This window comes from Glycine max, chromosome 5 (assembly GCF_000004515.6).
Source record: "Glycine max cultivar Williams 82 chromosome 5, Glycine_max_v4.0, whole genome shotgun sequence".
Taxonomy (NCBI): Eukaryota; Viridiplantae; Streptophyta; class Magnoliopsida; order Fabales; family Fabaceae; genus Glycine; species Glycine max.
The window spans coordinates 18318706-18331597 of NC_038241.2; the positions used below are offsets into that span (position 1 = coordinate 18318706).

The 12892-nt window shown below is 41.4% G+C and overlaps 1 protein-coding gene across 1 annotated transcript; it reads left to right on the top strand.

Moving 5' to 3' along the window:
- The first annotated feature begins 1026 nt into the window (after positions 1-1026).
- On the top strand, positions 1027-2088 carry LOC102660955 (uncharacterized). The gene has a single exon (XM_006580683.1). It carries the CDS (start codon positions 1027-1029, stop codon positions 2086-2088), a length of 1062 nt encoding a protein of 353 aa, XP_006580746.1.
- Positions 2089-12892: the final 10804 nt, after the last annotated feature.

The window sequence follows — 12892 nt, forward strand, 5'->3', positions numbered from 1 at the left end:
GGCTTCAACTTCAAATTCATTAAAGAATTTTGGGAAAAGATGAAAACTGACTTCAGAAGATTTGTAGATGAATTCCATGTGCATGGCAGCTTCCCTAGAGGCAGTAATGCTTCTTTGATAGCTCCAATTCCCAAAACCAAACACTCCCAGTCATTTGATGACTACAGACCAATCTCCTTGATTGGATGTATGTACAAGGTGATAGCTAAGTTATTAGCAAATAGATTGAGACAAGTGATATCTGGTCTGGATATCAGCTTGCCTCCACTCAGCATCTATATCAATTTTGATTAATGGCAGCCCTTCTAAGGAATTTCTCCCTACAAGGGGTTTGAGACAAGGGGATCCCCTAGGTCCCTTACTATTCAATATTGTAGGTGAAGGTATTACTGGTATGATGAGACAAGCAGTCCACAAAAACCTCTATAAAAGCTTCTTGGTTGGAAACAAAAAGGAGCCTATCAACATTTTGCAGTATGCTGATGATACTGTCTTTGTAGGAGAGGCTGTGTGGGAGAATATTCATGTTATAAAGGCCTTATTAAGAGGATATGAATTAGCTTCTGGTTTAAAGATTAACTTTGCTAAAAGTCAGTTTGGGATAATAGGGGGTGGAGTCAATTGGTCTTTGGAAGCAGCCAATATTTTGCACTGTCGACAGCTGGAATAGCCTTTCCTCTATTTAGGCTTACCTATTGGGGCTAATCCTTCTAGCCAGCTGGTGTGGGAGCCTCTCATTTCTAAATTCAAGTCTAAATTAGCCAAATGGGCTCAAAGAGATATATCCATGGCTGGGAAGATCACCCTTATCAATTCTGTCCTTAATTCCCTCCCAATTTATCTCCTTTCCTTTTTTAAAATTCCTCAGAGGGTAGTAAAAAAGCTGATATCCCTCCAAAGAAATTTTTTGTGGGGTGGGGACAATGACCACAAAAAAATTCCTTGGGTCAAATGGGATGATATTTGTTTGCCTAAGACTGAGGGGGCCTGGGGATAAAGGATATCTCTAAATTCAATTTAGCTCTGATGGGAAGTTGGATATGGGCTTTTGCATCTGAGCAACACCAACTCTGGGTCAGAATTTTAACTTCAAAATATGGTGGTTGGTCAGAATTCCAAAATGGTAGTGACAAAAGGGGCTTTTCCCACTGGTGGAGAGACATTAGAAATTTGTATCACCAGTCGGATTGTGGTATCTTTAAAGACAACTTGGCTTGGAAGGTTGGGAGTGGGAAGAATATTAAATTCTGGACTGATAACTGGCTAGGGGAACAACACACCCTGCAGCAAAAGTATAATCAACTTTTCCTCATAACTAGACAGCAAAAGGACCACATCTCTCAAATGGGACATTTTAATCATAATAACTGGAGGTGGGACATGAGGTGGAGGAGGAATCTCTTTGATCATGAAAGCCATTTGGCTGTGCAGTTTATGGAGGAAATCAGTTCTGTTCCTATTCAAAGACAGGTGAATGATAATATGTTGTGGTTGGTTGAATCTAATGGTCAATATACTACTAGATCAGCTTATAGCTTATGCATGAACACCACTTTAGTATATTCTGATGGCAACATTTTTAAGACTATATGGCAGTTGAAAATTCCCCCTCGGACTGTGATCTTCTGTTGGAGACTACTTAAAAATAGACTACCTACCAAGGTCAACCTTTTAAGAAGAAATGCTATTACTCAGGAAGACACCTGTTCCTTATGTGGCTGTGTGCAGGAGGATGTATGTCATTTGTTTTTCAACTGTAAGCTGACAAATGGCCTGTGGTGGGAATCTATGCGCTGGGTTCGGGTAGTAGGTCCCCTTTCCATTACCCCAGTTCACCATTTTTATCAGTTCTGTGATGGGTTTGGGGCAAATGTGAACCACAGTACAAGATGTGGGTGGTGGGTTGCATTAACTAGCTCTATATGGCAGCATAGGAATCATTTGATTTTCCAAGGAAAACCTTTTGATCCCTGTAAAGTCATGGATCATGCTATTTTCTTAGCTTGGTCATGGTTAAAGGCTAAGGATAAAAAGTTTAGTACTACCTTCCACTACTGGTCCTCTAATATTTCCAATTTCCTTGCCTAGTTGGGGTTGGATCTGGCTGTTATTTGGCTTTTGTGATGGTCTTGTTGGAGGGTAGCACCTTGGTTCTTTGTATTTATAATCTCTGGTACCACTGGTACTGGTTTTTTTATTAATAATATATATATTTTCAACCTTCCAAAAAAAAAGTGATATCTAGTCCTATTTATACTAATATTCTAGATCAATTACTAGTGTGATACTATGAATTAATGCACACTGAAGCCCAATATCACTCCTAACATAACACTACTATCTTGGATGCCAAATTATTTTGGAAACTGGAAATGAACAATAAATTGGATGACAATTTTTCTTTCAAAGGGCTTGCATGCTCAAGGATCATGATCAAGCTAGATCCTGGATTTGAACATTCATAGTTCATCCTAATCTCCTTTAAATTTTGATCTGATGTACTAAGCCTTTACTGTTACTATTGTCTATGTATTTAAACTTTTAGAAATTTTTGGGTCTGTCATTATCTACGGTCATTAAATGTTTGCGAATAAAATGGTAAATTAGACCTGATAAATTCCAACTGGTAACTGAATCTGCACAAAAGGTTATTATGCCTTGAAAAATTCTCAGATTGATGTATGCAATATTTTGCTTTCCTCTAGGACTTGGTTCAAAGTGACAGGGATGATCCTAGCCTACCACTGGTTACTGTACCTTAAAGAAAATTCCCTGGGTAAAATGGGAAGCTATTTGCTTACCTAAGGAGGAAGGTGGTTTGGGGATTAAAGAAATATCTAAATTTAATGAAGCTTTGCTGGGTAAATGGAGGCAGCACCAGAGGTGCTTTGTATTATCTTTTCATTCAGTACCACTTGTACTGTTTTTGTTTATCTCAATAATATATTATACATTATGCAGTAATAAGGACTCTTTGTGGTGGAGGGATCTAAAGATAATTTTTCAGAATACACAACAGGGTGAGAAGATAAAAAAAGGGATCTCGTGGAAGGTGGGGAGAGGGGACAGGTTCAAATTCTGGGAAGATGAGTGGATACAAGGTGAGGTCTCATTAATCACAAAGTATCCCAGGCTGTTTGTAATCTCTCTACAGCAGAACAACTCAATCCAACAGATGGGAGGCTTCAAGGATAATGAATGGGAGTGGAACTTGTCATGGAGGAGGCCATTGTTTGATAATGAACAACAGCAGAACAACTCTATTTTAGTCTGACTTGGAACCAGATTATGGCCATCCAACTACATGTATTTCAAGTACCTCTGGTACTTTTTATATATATGAATATAATTATCTTTGCTGATAAAAAAAAATTATGCCTTCCAAAAAAAAAGTACAAAAAAAATAAAAAAGTAAATACAGTAGGGAGGCAGAGATATAAAGGTTGCCAACCTGACTGTCTGATCTCTGTGTACTCCAACAAGTAGAAAATCTCCAAGATCCCTAGCAAGCCTCAATATCTATATAACCTAAAGGTCAGTTAATACAATATCAAGCCACACATCCATTTAAACAATCTAAATGGTAGTAGCAGCATAGAAGTCAATTATTGCAAGAGCCTAGTATAATTTATCATGTCTCACCCTCCCAAAATAACCCAAGATTTATTTTCTATAGCCAGATATAATAGGAAAATGGCAATAGATTATTGAATAAAAACAACATAAGCAGAAATCAAGATGCAGATGGATCAAAGAGGGGGACAGCAACACATCCTATTTTCATAGAGTTATTAATTTGAGGACGAGGAGAAATGCTTTGAGGGGGTTGCAGATTCGTGACACCTGGGTGGAAAATCCTAACATTATAAAGGCTGAAACCCTTCATCATTTTCAGATAAGCAGTTCACTTCAGGATATGTTATTGTAAAACAGTTACAAGCATAATAACTAAATGCAATACAAGAATATGAGAACTGACGAACCCAGTTACTTTGAATAGGTAACTGTTTTTAATATCAACAGTTACCTATTTTTATAGTCCAAAACAGTTATCAACAGTTACCTATTTTAATCCCACATCGTAACATAACTAAATGCAATAACCTATTTTAATATCAACAGTTAACTATTTAAAACAGTTACAAGCATAATTTGCAATAACAGGATATGAGTAGAAACTGCCAATACGAGGCAAGTGAATAGTTTATAAATAGTCTGGAAGCATTCAACAATTAAGCGAATAAAATAGAAAAGAGAGCAAGCAACACAGTTCCTTAAATCCACTTGGGTAAAAACATTATCTATACTTAAGCATTACTTGCTCAAGAAACAAAAAATATGTTAAAACAACAATAGTGAAGCCCCCTCTGTTGGACAGTAAAATGTTAAAGCAATTGCAGGCAATTTCAATAACCCTGTGGATCCATCTACAGAAATCATGGTTGATTCTTTGTTATAGTGCAAACAGAATAACACCTTACTAAAAATCATGCAACATTACTTACTACTACCCAGAAAAAATAAAATAGGTCAAATGAAGTATAGAAGTTAGTGTTACCTTGATGAAGAGAACCCAGCAACACACGCACGTCAGCGGAGCCTGTACAATCGCAAACAAAATGTTATCCGATGCCACTCCCAATTCAGGTCAAACCACTCACAACGAAACTTAGCATACACGAATTTGACCTACGTACCTCGCGGAGAAAGATTTGACCTTTGAGCACCGACGACTATTTCAGGACCCTAGTAGCAACTCTGTGTCTAGGGTTTTCTTCGACCAAGGACAATGTGGGTTCTATGGGGTTCGAGCGACGACAATATGGGTTTTCCGACAGCGTAGGGGGTTTTGTGGGTTCCAGCGAGGACAATGTGGGTTTTCCAGCAGTGTAGGGGGTTCTGTGGGTTCGACCAATGACAATATGGGTGTCGACAGAGCGGTTTCCGGTAGATTTCGGGCGGGAGGAGAAAGAGAAGAGGTAGGGCAAGGTTTTCGAACGCGCGCGGCTTCTGAAATCTCTATTTTTTTAAACTTATAAACACAACAACATCGATTTTTTATGGATAACCGATGCTAACTAAATGTACTTAACATCGGTTTTGTAAAAACCGATGTTAACATCAAATACATTACATCGGTTTTTTAACAAACCGATGTTAAAATCAACTCCTTAACATCAGCTCCCTCAAAACCGATGTTAACTCTATGATGTTAACATCGGTTTTGCCCAAACCGATGTTATCATATTCATCTTAACATCATGTTAACATCAGTTTTTTAAATAACCGATGTTAACATGTAGTAGTTAATATCGGTTTTGCTAAAACCGATGTTAAGTAACTCCATTTAATTACAAAAATGTCACCGCGCTTTCGTTAACATCGGTTTTAGCTATAACCGATGTTAATTGGGCTATGTAGAAAGCTTTTTTTTTAGTAGTGCCGATTCTTCCTTCCTTCCATCGAGGGAACCAGTTGACAGATGCTTCTTCTTTGCTTGCTAAGAGTTGATCCCAATTCGCCCTTCCTTTCTCTGTGCATGAACGGTGGCTTTCTAACGGGCAAGCATGCCTCACCTCTTGGCAAAAAAGGTGCGAAACTAACCATACATAAAGAGCTGAAGTACAACAGACAATCCTTGCATTGCTCTTTTCACATCTTCGCTCAAAGGTGTCATATAGGTAGGCTAGCATAGCGACAACCGGGCTTTCCTTGTGGTTATGATAGGCGAGAAAAGCTTCGATCGTGGCCAGGTCCACCAACCCATCCACATTCGGAAAGAGGACTCCCCCGAAAATCAACAGTGCGAGAATATCTATGAACGGGGCCCACTCGCCTTTACCTGCCAAGATTCTTGCTTTTACCTCCAAATATTTTCTCGGTATTCCGACCACCCCATTTTCGACTTGCTTCCTGTGGTCTAACGAGGGGTAGAACCCTGTGAAGAGGTATGGTTTCCTCCCCCCTAGAGGGCATCCTAGGATCTCTTCAAATTCTTCCACCATGGGTGACAGCTGGAAGTCCCCAAAGGTGAAGCACCTCAAAGGCTAATCATAATACTGGGCGAGGGAGGCAATGGCCTCTGTACAGACTTCTACCATGGCTAGGTCCCAGATTTTACCGTAAGCTTTGCGAAAAGCTTGCCGCTGGAGCTGACCCATCAACTGCCCTAACTCTTTTAGACTGGTGATCCCTAGGCTCTTAACCTTGACTTAATAGAACCTCTTTTTAAGCGAAGGCATTTGACTTGATCCCATGTTTTATGGTTGAACAAAAATTGGCGCGAATCAAAACTCCAACATCTATCATGGGTGGAAATGGATGAATGCATGAAGAAATGCATATGACACAAATGCAATTTACGAATACGGGAGCCCGGGAAATTGTCTCCTTTTTAGATACAACGTCTTGGGGTAGCAAAGTGCCCAACGTATGTATTTAAGAAGGTGACACAGACCCTCCGTTGGTTTAAAGAGAGGGGATCTAGACAGAATCCGTGTGTGACACATATGCGAAAGGCGCAACATAGTATGACAATATTCACAAAATATAAAAAGGGTACATGAAACTTATGCATGGCAGTGGAAAAATGGCACGCAACGTGTTTGCTCCGTGCCCCTATTTAAGGGACCTATATGGGAGAGAGCTAAAAAGGTTTTTAGCGATAATCCCCAAGGTAGTCATATCTCTCTTGATGGTCTCTAGAGGTATCATCCTCTTCGAAGAAAATACTGCAGCAGTAGGGACTACTAGCAACAATATGTTTTCAAAGAGAAAAACTCTAGATGAGGGTTCACTGTAATCAAGCAAGTCAGAGACCTAGCATGATCACAGATTCACCTCCACTCCTTATGTTCCCACGAACCCGGGTATAGGGCTTTTTTTTCAACTCACCGTGTGTGCAAATAGTGTTGGTGTTTGTGTGCATCAAATGAATAAATATTCCCCATGCATACATATTAAAAAATGCACTAAAAGTATCCAAGAGTTATACACACAATAACATAAGAAAAATAAAGGGAAACCTAACAAAAAGATAAAAAATATAAAAAGTACAAAAAGAAATAAAGACATAAAAGGGAACATAAAAATTGAAGTCATATTTGCACATTTGATTAAAGGCTGTCGTCTCTTGTGACGGACGTGTGGGGTGCTAATACCTTCCCCGTGCATAAATACAACTCCCGAACCTTTCACTTAATGTTCGTAGATCACGTCTTTTCCGGTTTTTCCGACATTTTCCTCAAATAAACATTGGTGGCGACTCCGCGCGTATTCCTTTCTTGGAACACGCTCCCGCGAGTCAGGCATCGCCCTCCCACCGAAGGGTAGGTTGCGACAGTTGGAGACTCCGCTGGGGACTATTTTTAGAGAGTTAGGCCATTTAAATCTTGTGCAAATGTTTTACCATGACTTTCTCCTTTGTTGGCTTCCCTTTATTTTTCTTATGTTCTTGTATATATAATTCTTTAATGCTTTTAGTGCGTGTTAAAATGTATGCATGAGGTAAATATTTATTCATTTGATGCACACAAACACCAACACTATTTGCACACATGGTGAGTTGAAAAAAAAGGGCCCTATACCCGGGCTCGTGGGAACATAAGGAGTGGAGGTGAATCTGTGATCATGCTAGGTCTCCGACTTGCTTGGTTACAGTGAACCCTCATCTAGAGTTTTTCTCTTTGATAACATATTGTTGCTAGTAGTCCCTACTGCTGCAATATGTTCTTCGAAGGGGATGATACCTCTAGAGACCATCAAGAGAGATATGACCACCTTGGGAATTATCACTAAAAGCCTAGTTAGCTCCCTCCCATATAGGTCCCTTGAATAGGGGCACGAAGCGGACACGCTGCATGCCATTTTTTCACACTGCCATGCATAAGTGTCATGTACCCTTTTGCTTATATTTTGTGAATATTGCCATACTATGTACATTCCCATGTTGCACCTTTCGCATACTCATCACGCACGGGTTCTATCTTGATCCCCTCTCTTTAACAAACCAACGAAGGGTCCGTGTCACCTTCTTAAATACATACGTTGGGCACTTTGGGACCCCAAGACGTTGTATCTAAGAAGGAGACAATTTCCCAGGCCCCCGTATTCATAAATTACATCTGTATCATATGCATTTCTTCATGCATTCATCCATTCCACCCATAATAGATGTCGGAGTTTTGATTCGCACTGGGTTTTGTTTCACATTAGTGAAACATGGGATCAAGTCAAAAGCCTTCACTTAAAAAAGGGTTCTATCCAGTCAAGGTCAAGAGCCTAGGGATCACCAGTCTAAGAGAGTTAGGGCAGTTGATGGGTCAGCTCCAGCGGCAAGCTTTTCGCAAAGCTTATGGTAAAATCTGGGACCTAGCCATGGTAGAAGTCTCCACAGAGGCCATTACCTCCCTCGCCCAGTATTATGATCAGCCGTTGAGGTGCTTTACCTTTGGGGACTTCCAGCTATCACCCATGGTGGAAGAATTTGAAGAGATCCTAGGATGTCTTCTAAGGGGAAGGAAACCATACCTCTTCTCAGGGTTCTACCCCTCATTAGCCATAATTTCTAAAATAGTCCAAATCTCGGCGCAGGAATTAGGCCGCCAAAAGCAAGTTGAAAATGGGGTGGTTGGAATATCGAGAAAATGTTTGGAGGCAAAAGCAAGAATCTTGGCAGGTAAAGGCGAATGGGCCCTGTTCATAGACATTCTCGCACTGTTGATCTTTGTAGGAGTCCTCTTTCCAAATGTGGATGGGTTGGTGGACCTAGCAGTGATTGACACTTTTCTTGCCTATCATGACCACAAGGAAAGCCCGATCGTTGCTATGCTAGCCGACCTCTATGACACCTTTGACCGAAGATGTGAGAAGAGCAGTACGAGGATTGTTTGTTGTACTCCCTCTCTTTATGTATGGTTGGTTTCACACCTTTTTTGCCAAGAGGTGAGGCATGCCTGCCCGTTAGAAAGCCACCGTTCATGCACAGAGAAAGGAAGGGCGAGTTGGGACTAACTCTTAGCATACAAAGAAAGAGCGTCTATCAACTGGTTCCCTCAATGGAAAGAAGGAAAAGTTAGAGTTCTTATTTCATGCGGAGGATTTCCAAATTTTCCCTTGATGGGGACGAGGGGTTGCATCAGCTACAATCCCGTTCTTGCTATAAGACAACTTGGCTACCCGATGAGAGGGGCACCACTAGAGGAAGAGCTCGCACCTGTCATTTCACGAGGGTTCAGTGAGACCAACGTGGAGACGCTTCAGAAGGTCCGCAAAGCATGGGAAGTGGTACAAAAGAAGGACAAAGAGCTTAGAGGCAGTAACAATGGGCCCATTGGTGGCTACCGCGAGTGGTTGAAAGCCCACGTGCAAGGTTTGGATTGGCTTTCGAGTTTGAGAACCGCTAAAAGAGAGGAAGTTGAGGCACCGGAGGAAGACGAAGAACTGCAGGCCCTTAGGGCGGAACTCGAGCAAGCCTAAACAGTTAAAGAAAGGTTCAAATTAGAAGCTCTGAATATCCGAAATGAGAATACCGAACTGAGAGATGTAAATGTGGCTACCACCAAGGCCTTGAAACAAGAGACAAAAAGGGCTCGTAGGGAAGAGCATGGTCAGAACAAGTTCCGAGGGGCTCTGTGGGGCAGCAGCAGCGAGCTTAAACTCCAAAGAGAGGAAAGGGACCAATCACGAGTAGATAGTTTGATCTTGAAAGATGAGTTGAAGGTTTGCTCAAGGTCCAAAAGAAACTTGTCTCAGCGGTTATGCGAAATAGAGACCAACATGTTAGCTATCATCAGCAAGTACCAAGAAGAACTAAATCTAGCTACGGCCCACGAGCATAGAGTGATGGACGAGTATGCCCAAATGTATGCGGAGAAGGAGGCTAAAGGAAGGCTGATCGACTTGTTACATCAAGAGGCAATGATGTGGATGGACCGGTTTGCTCTTACCTTGAACGGGAGTCAAGAACATCCCCGATTACTAGCCAAGGCCAAAGCAATGGCGGACACCTACTCCGCCCCCGAGGAGATCCACAAACTTCTCAGCTATTGTCAGCATATGATAGACTTGATGGCCCATATGATTAGAAACCGTTAGGAAGTTTGTATTGTCGCTCAGATCTTGACTAGTTATAACTTTTTGAATAAAATGAGCTTATCCCGCGTTTTTACTTCAAAGATCAGTGCGAATCAAATCACTCCCGCATTTTATCTCTAGCATGCATTCATATCATGCATCGCATAAGCATCTCTTCATGGCATCATAATGAACATATCATTGCTGCATTTGTCCGCTATCATATTCCAGCATCACATTTTGCATAAGTCATTGCATCATCATGCATATGCGTTCAACATACTTTTTGTTCTACAAACTGCATACCTTTTGTTTTCATGTTCGCTCATGCGTGATCCATGCATTTTCCTCTACAAAACAAAAACAAAAAGGGAAGCATGAAAATTCATGATACATTCTTGGTTACATATATATTCGGTACCATGAGCCAACCATGTTGGGATCATAAACCCGTTTCACTTTAAAAAAAAAAACAAAATGAGTGAACATGGTACCTAATACATGGTTAACTAGGAAATGATGTTTCTTCGGGCATCTCAATTTCATAATTACATTTTCCATGCATAGCTTAAAGTATGCCCGAGTCATTCATCCCTATGAAAGGTTGTTGAAGCATTGGCGATCAGAATTGCCATTCCTTGGATTATAGGGTTGAATTAAGCTCATGCTTTTTCGAAAAAAGTTCATCAAGTCAAGTTGAAGTATGGAAGTAACCATCTTGCAAAAATTGGGGCAAAAGATGAATCGAGTTACATCGCTGCTTCGTCTACTGCCAAACACATTTAGGACTGTTGATGTCCTTGTTACTTCCAATTTCACCTTGACAAAGATGTCATGGACCATGTTGAAAATCTAAATTGATTCAACCCCATGTCCTGCATAAAAATTCGCAATACTTCAACTGTGCATCATTCACATACATCCATGCTTTTCATTGGTTGCATTGTTCATTACATTCTTTCCTTGAAAAAAGAAAAACAAACTTAATCATTGTTATAAAAAAAAGAAAAGAACATGCTTTACGGTGCCCTTACCGAACCCGTGCTAGAGCTAGAGTAATGGGTAAAGTAGAGGAGGCGCAAGAGCAGATCAAGGCTGACATGGAGGCCATGAAAGAGAAAATGGCCACAATGATGGAGGCCAATATGAGCATGAAGAAGACAATGGAGGTCAATATGGCTGCATTGCTGAGGCGAATCCGATGCCCCCATCTGGCCTCAACCAAATGAATCATCCAACCTCAAATATGGTAGGCAAAGATTTGGGAAGTAGGGACCGCCCCCATTATGCGCAAATTCAAAACAAGCATGCCTTCCCACCATATGGCTTGCCTCCCAACTATACACCACCCAATGTGGCATACATTCCCCATGAGGATGTCAATAACTCCGCTCCCATACTCATTGAAAGCCGACAACCTCATCATGCACATGTCTCTTAAACTGTGGGGGAGACACATGAAATGCCCCACCACAATCTAGCGGACTTTGAGTCTTGCCTCGGATATGCCACTGAAGGGCAAGCAGTTGGTGGTATACCCATGCCAAACACTTTGAAGGGCCCTCAGTTTTGCCCACAACCACAACCCTTGCATTTTGCGGTGGGAAGAGCCCCTCCTGCTATGGATGAAAAGGGAAAGTTGGAAAGGCTCAAGGACATTGAAGGAGGTGAAGATTGTGCCTTTGCTAACCTAGAAGAGTTGTTCCTAGTACCCAAACATGTTCATTCCCAAGTTCAAGGTGTCGGACTTTGACAAGTACAAGGGGACTACTTGCTCCAAGAACCATCTAAAGATGTATTGTCAGAAGATGGGGGCATATGCAAAAGATGAGGAATTACTAATACATTTCTTCCAAGAAAGTCTTACTGGGGTAGCTGTTACCTGGTACGCTAACTTGGAACCTTCCCGAGTCCGTTCTTGGAGGGACCTAATGGTTGCCTTCGTTATGCAGTATCAGTATAACTCTGATATGGCTTCGGATAGGATGCAACTATAGAACATGTGCAAAAAGGGGGCACGGATCTTTCAAAGAATACGCCCAATGATGGAGGGACTTGGCAACTCAAGTAGCGCGCCCAATAACAGAGAAAGAGATTATTACAATGATAGTAGACATGTTACCGGTGTTCTATTATGAAAATGGTGGGTTACACACCTTCAAGTTTTACAAATTTAATCATCCTACTTTGACGAATGAGAAAACTGGGGCAAATGAAGAGGGTGAGAATGAAGGAGAAACCCATGTTGCAACTGCCATTCCTACATGGCCAAACTTCCCACCAGCCCAACAATGTCATTACTCAGCCAATAACAAACCCTCTCCTTACCCACCACCCAGTTATCCACAAAGGCCATCCCTAAATCAACCACAAAACCCACCTTCCAAACAACCAATGCTAAACACCACCTTGAGCACAAACCAAAACACCAACCAGAAAGGGATTTTGCAGCAAAAAGCCTGTAGGATTCACCCCAAAATTCCGGTGTCATATGCTAACTTGCTCCCATATCTACTCGACAATTCAATGATTCCCATAAACCCCTACTAGGTTTCCTCAACCTCCATTTTTTCGAGGATACGACTCAAACACAACATGTGCATATCATGGAAGAGCCCCGGGGCATTCCATTGAGCACTATATGACCCTAAAGCATAAGGTGCAAAGTCTAATTGATGTGGGCTGGCTGAAATTCGAGGAGAATCGCTTGTTGAATCCTAATACTGACAAGCGACACCACACATGGGGCAATTTTGAAAGTTGTGCAAGCCATTGGTTTGTTTGCTCGAGCGACGTGCGCTCCTGAGTGCTGACTTCT

What these genes read in the sequence shown, in the direction of transcription:
- LOC102660955 (XM_006580683.1), top strand. Translation starts at nt 1,027, where the DNA reads ATGGGAAGTTGGATATGGGCTTTTGCATCTGAGCAACACCAACTCTGG.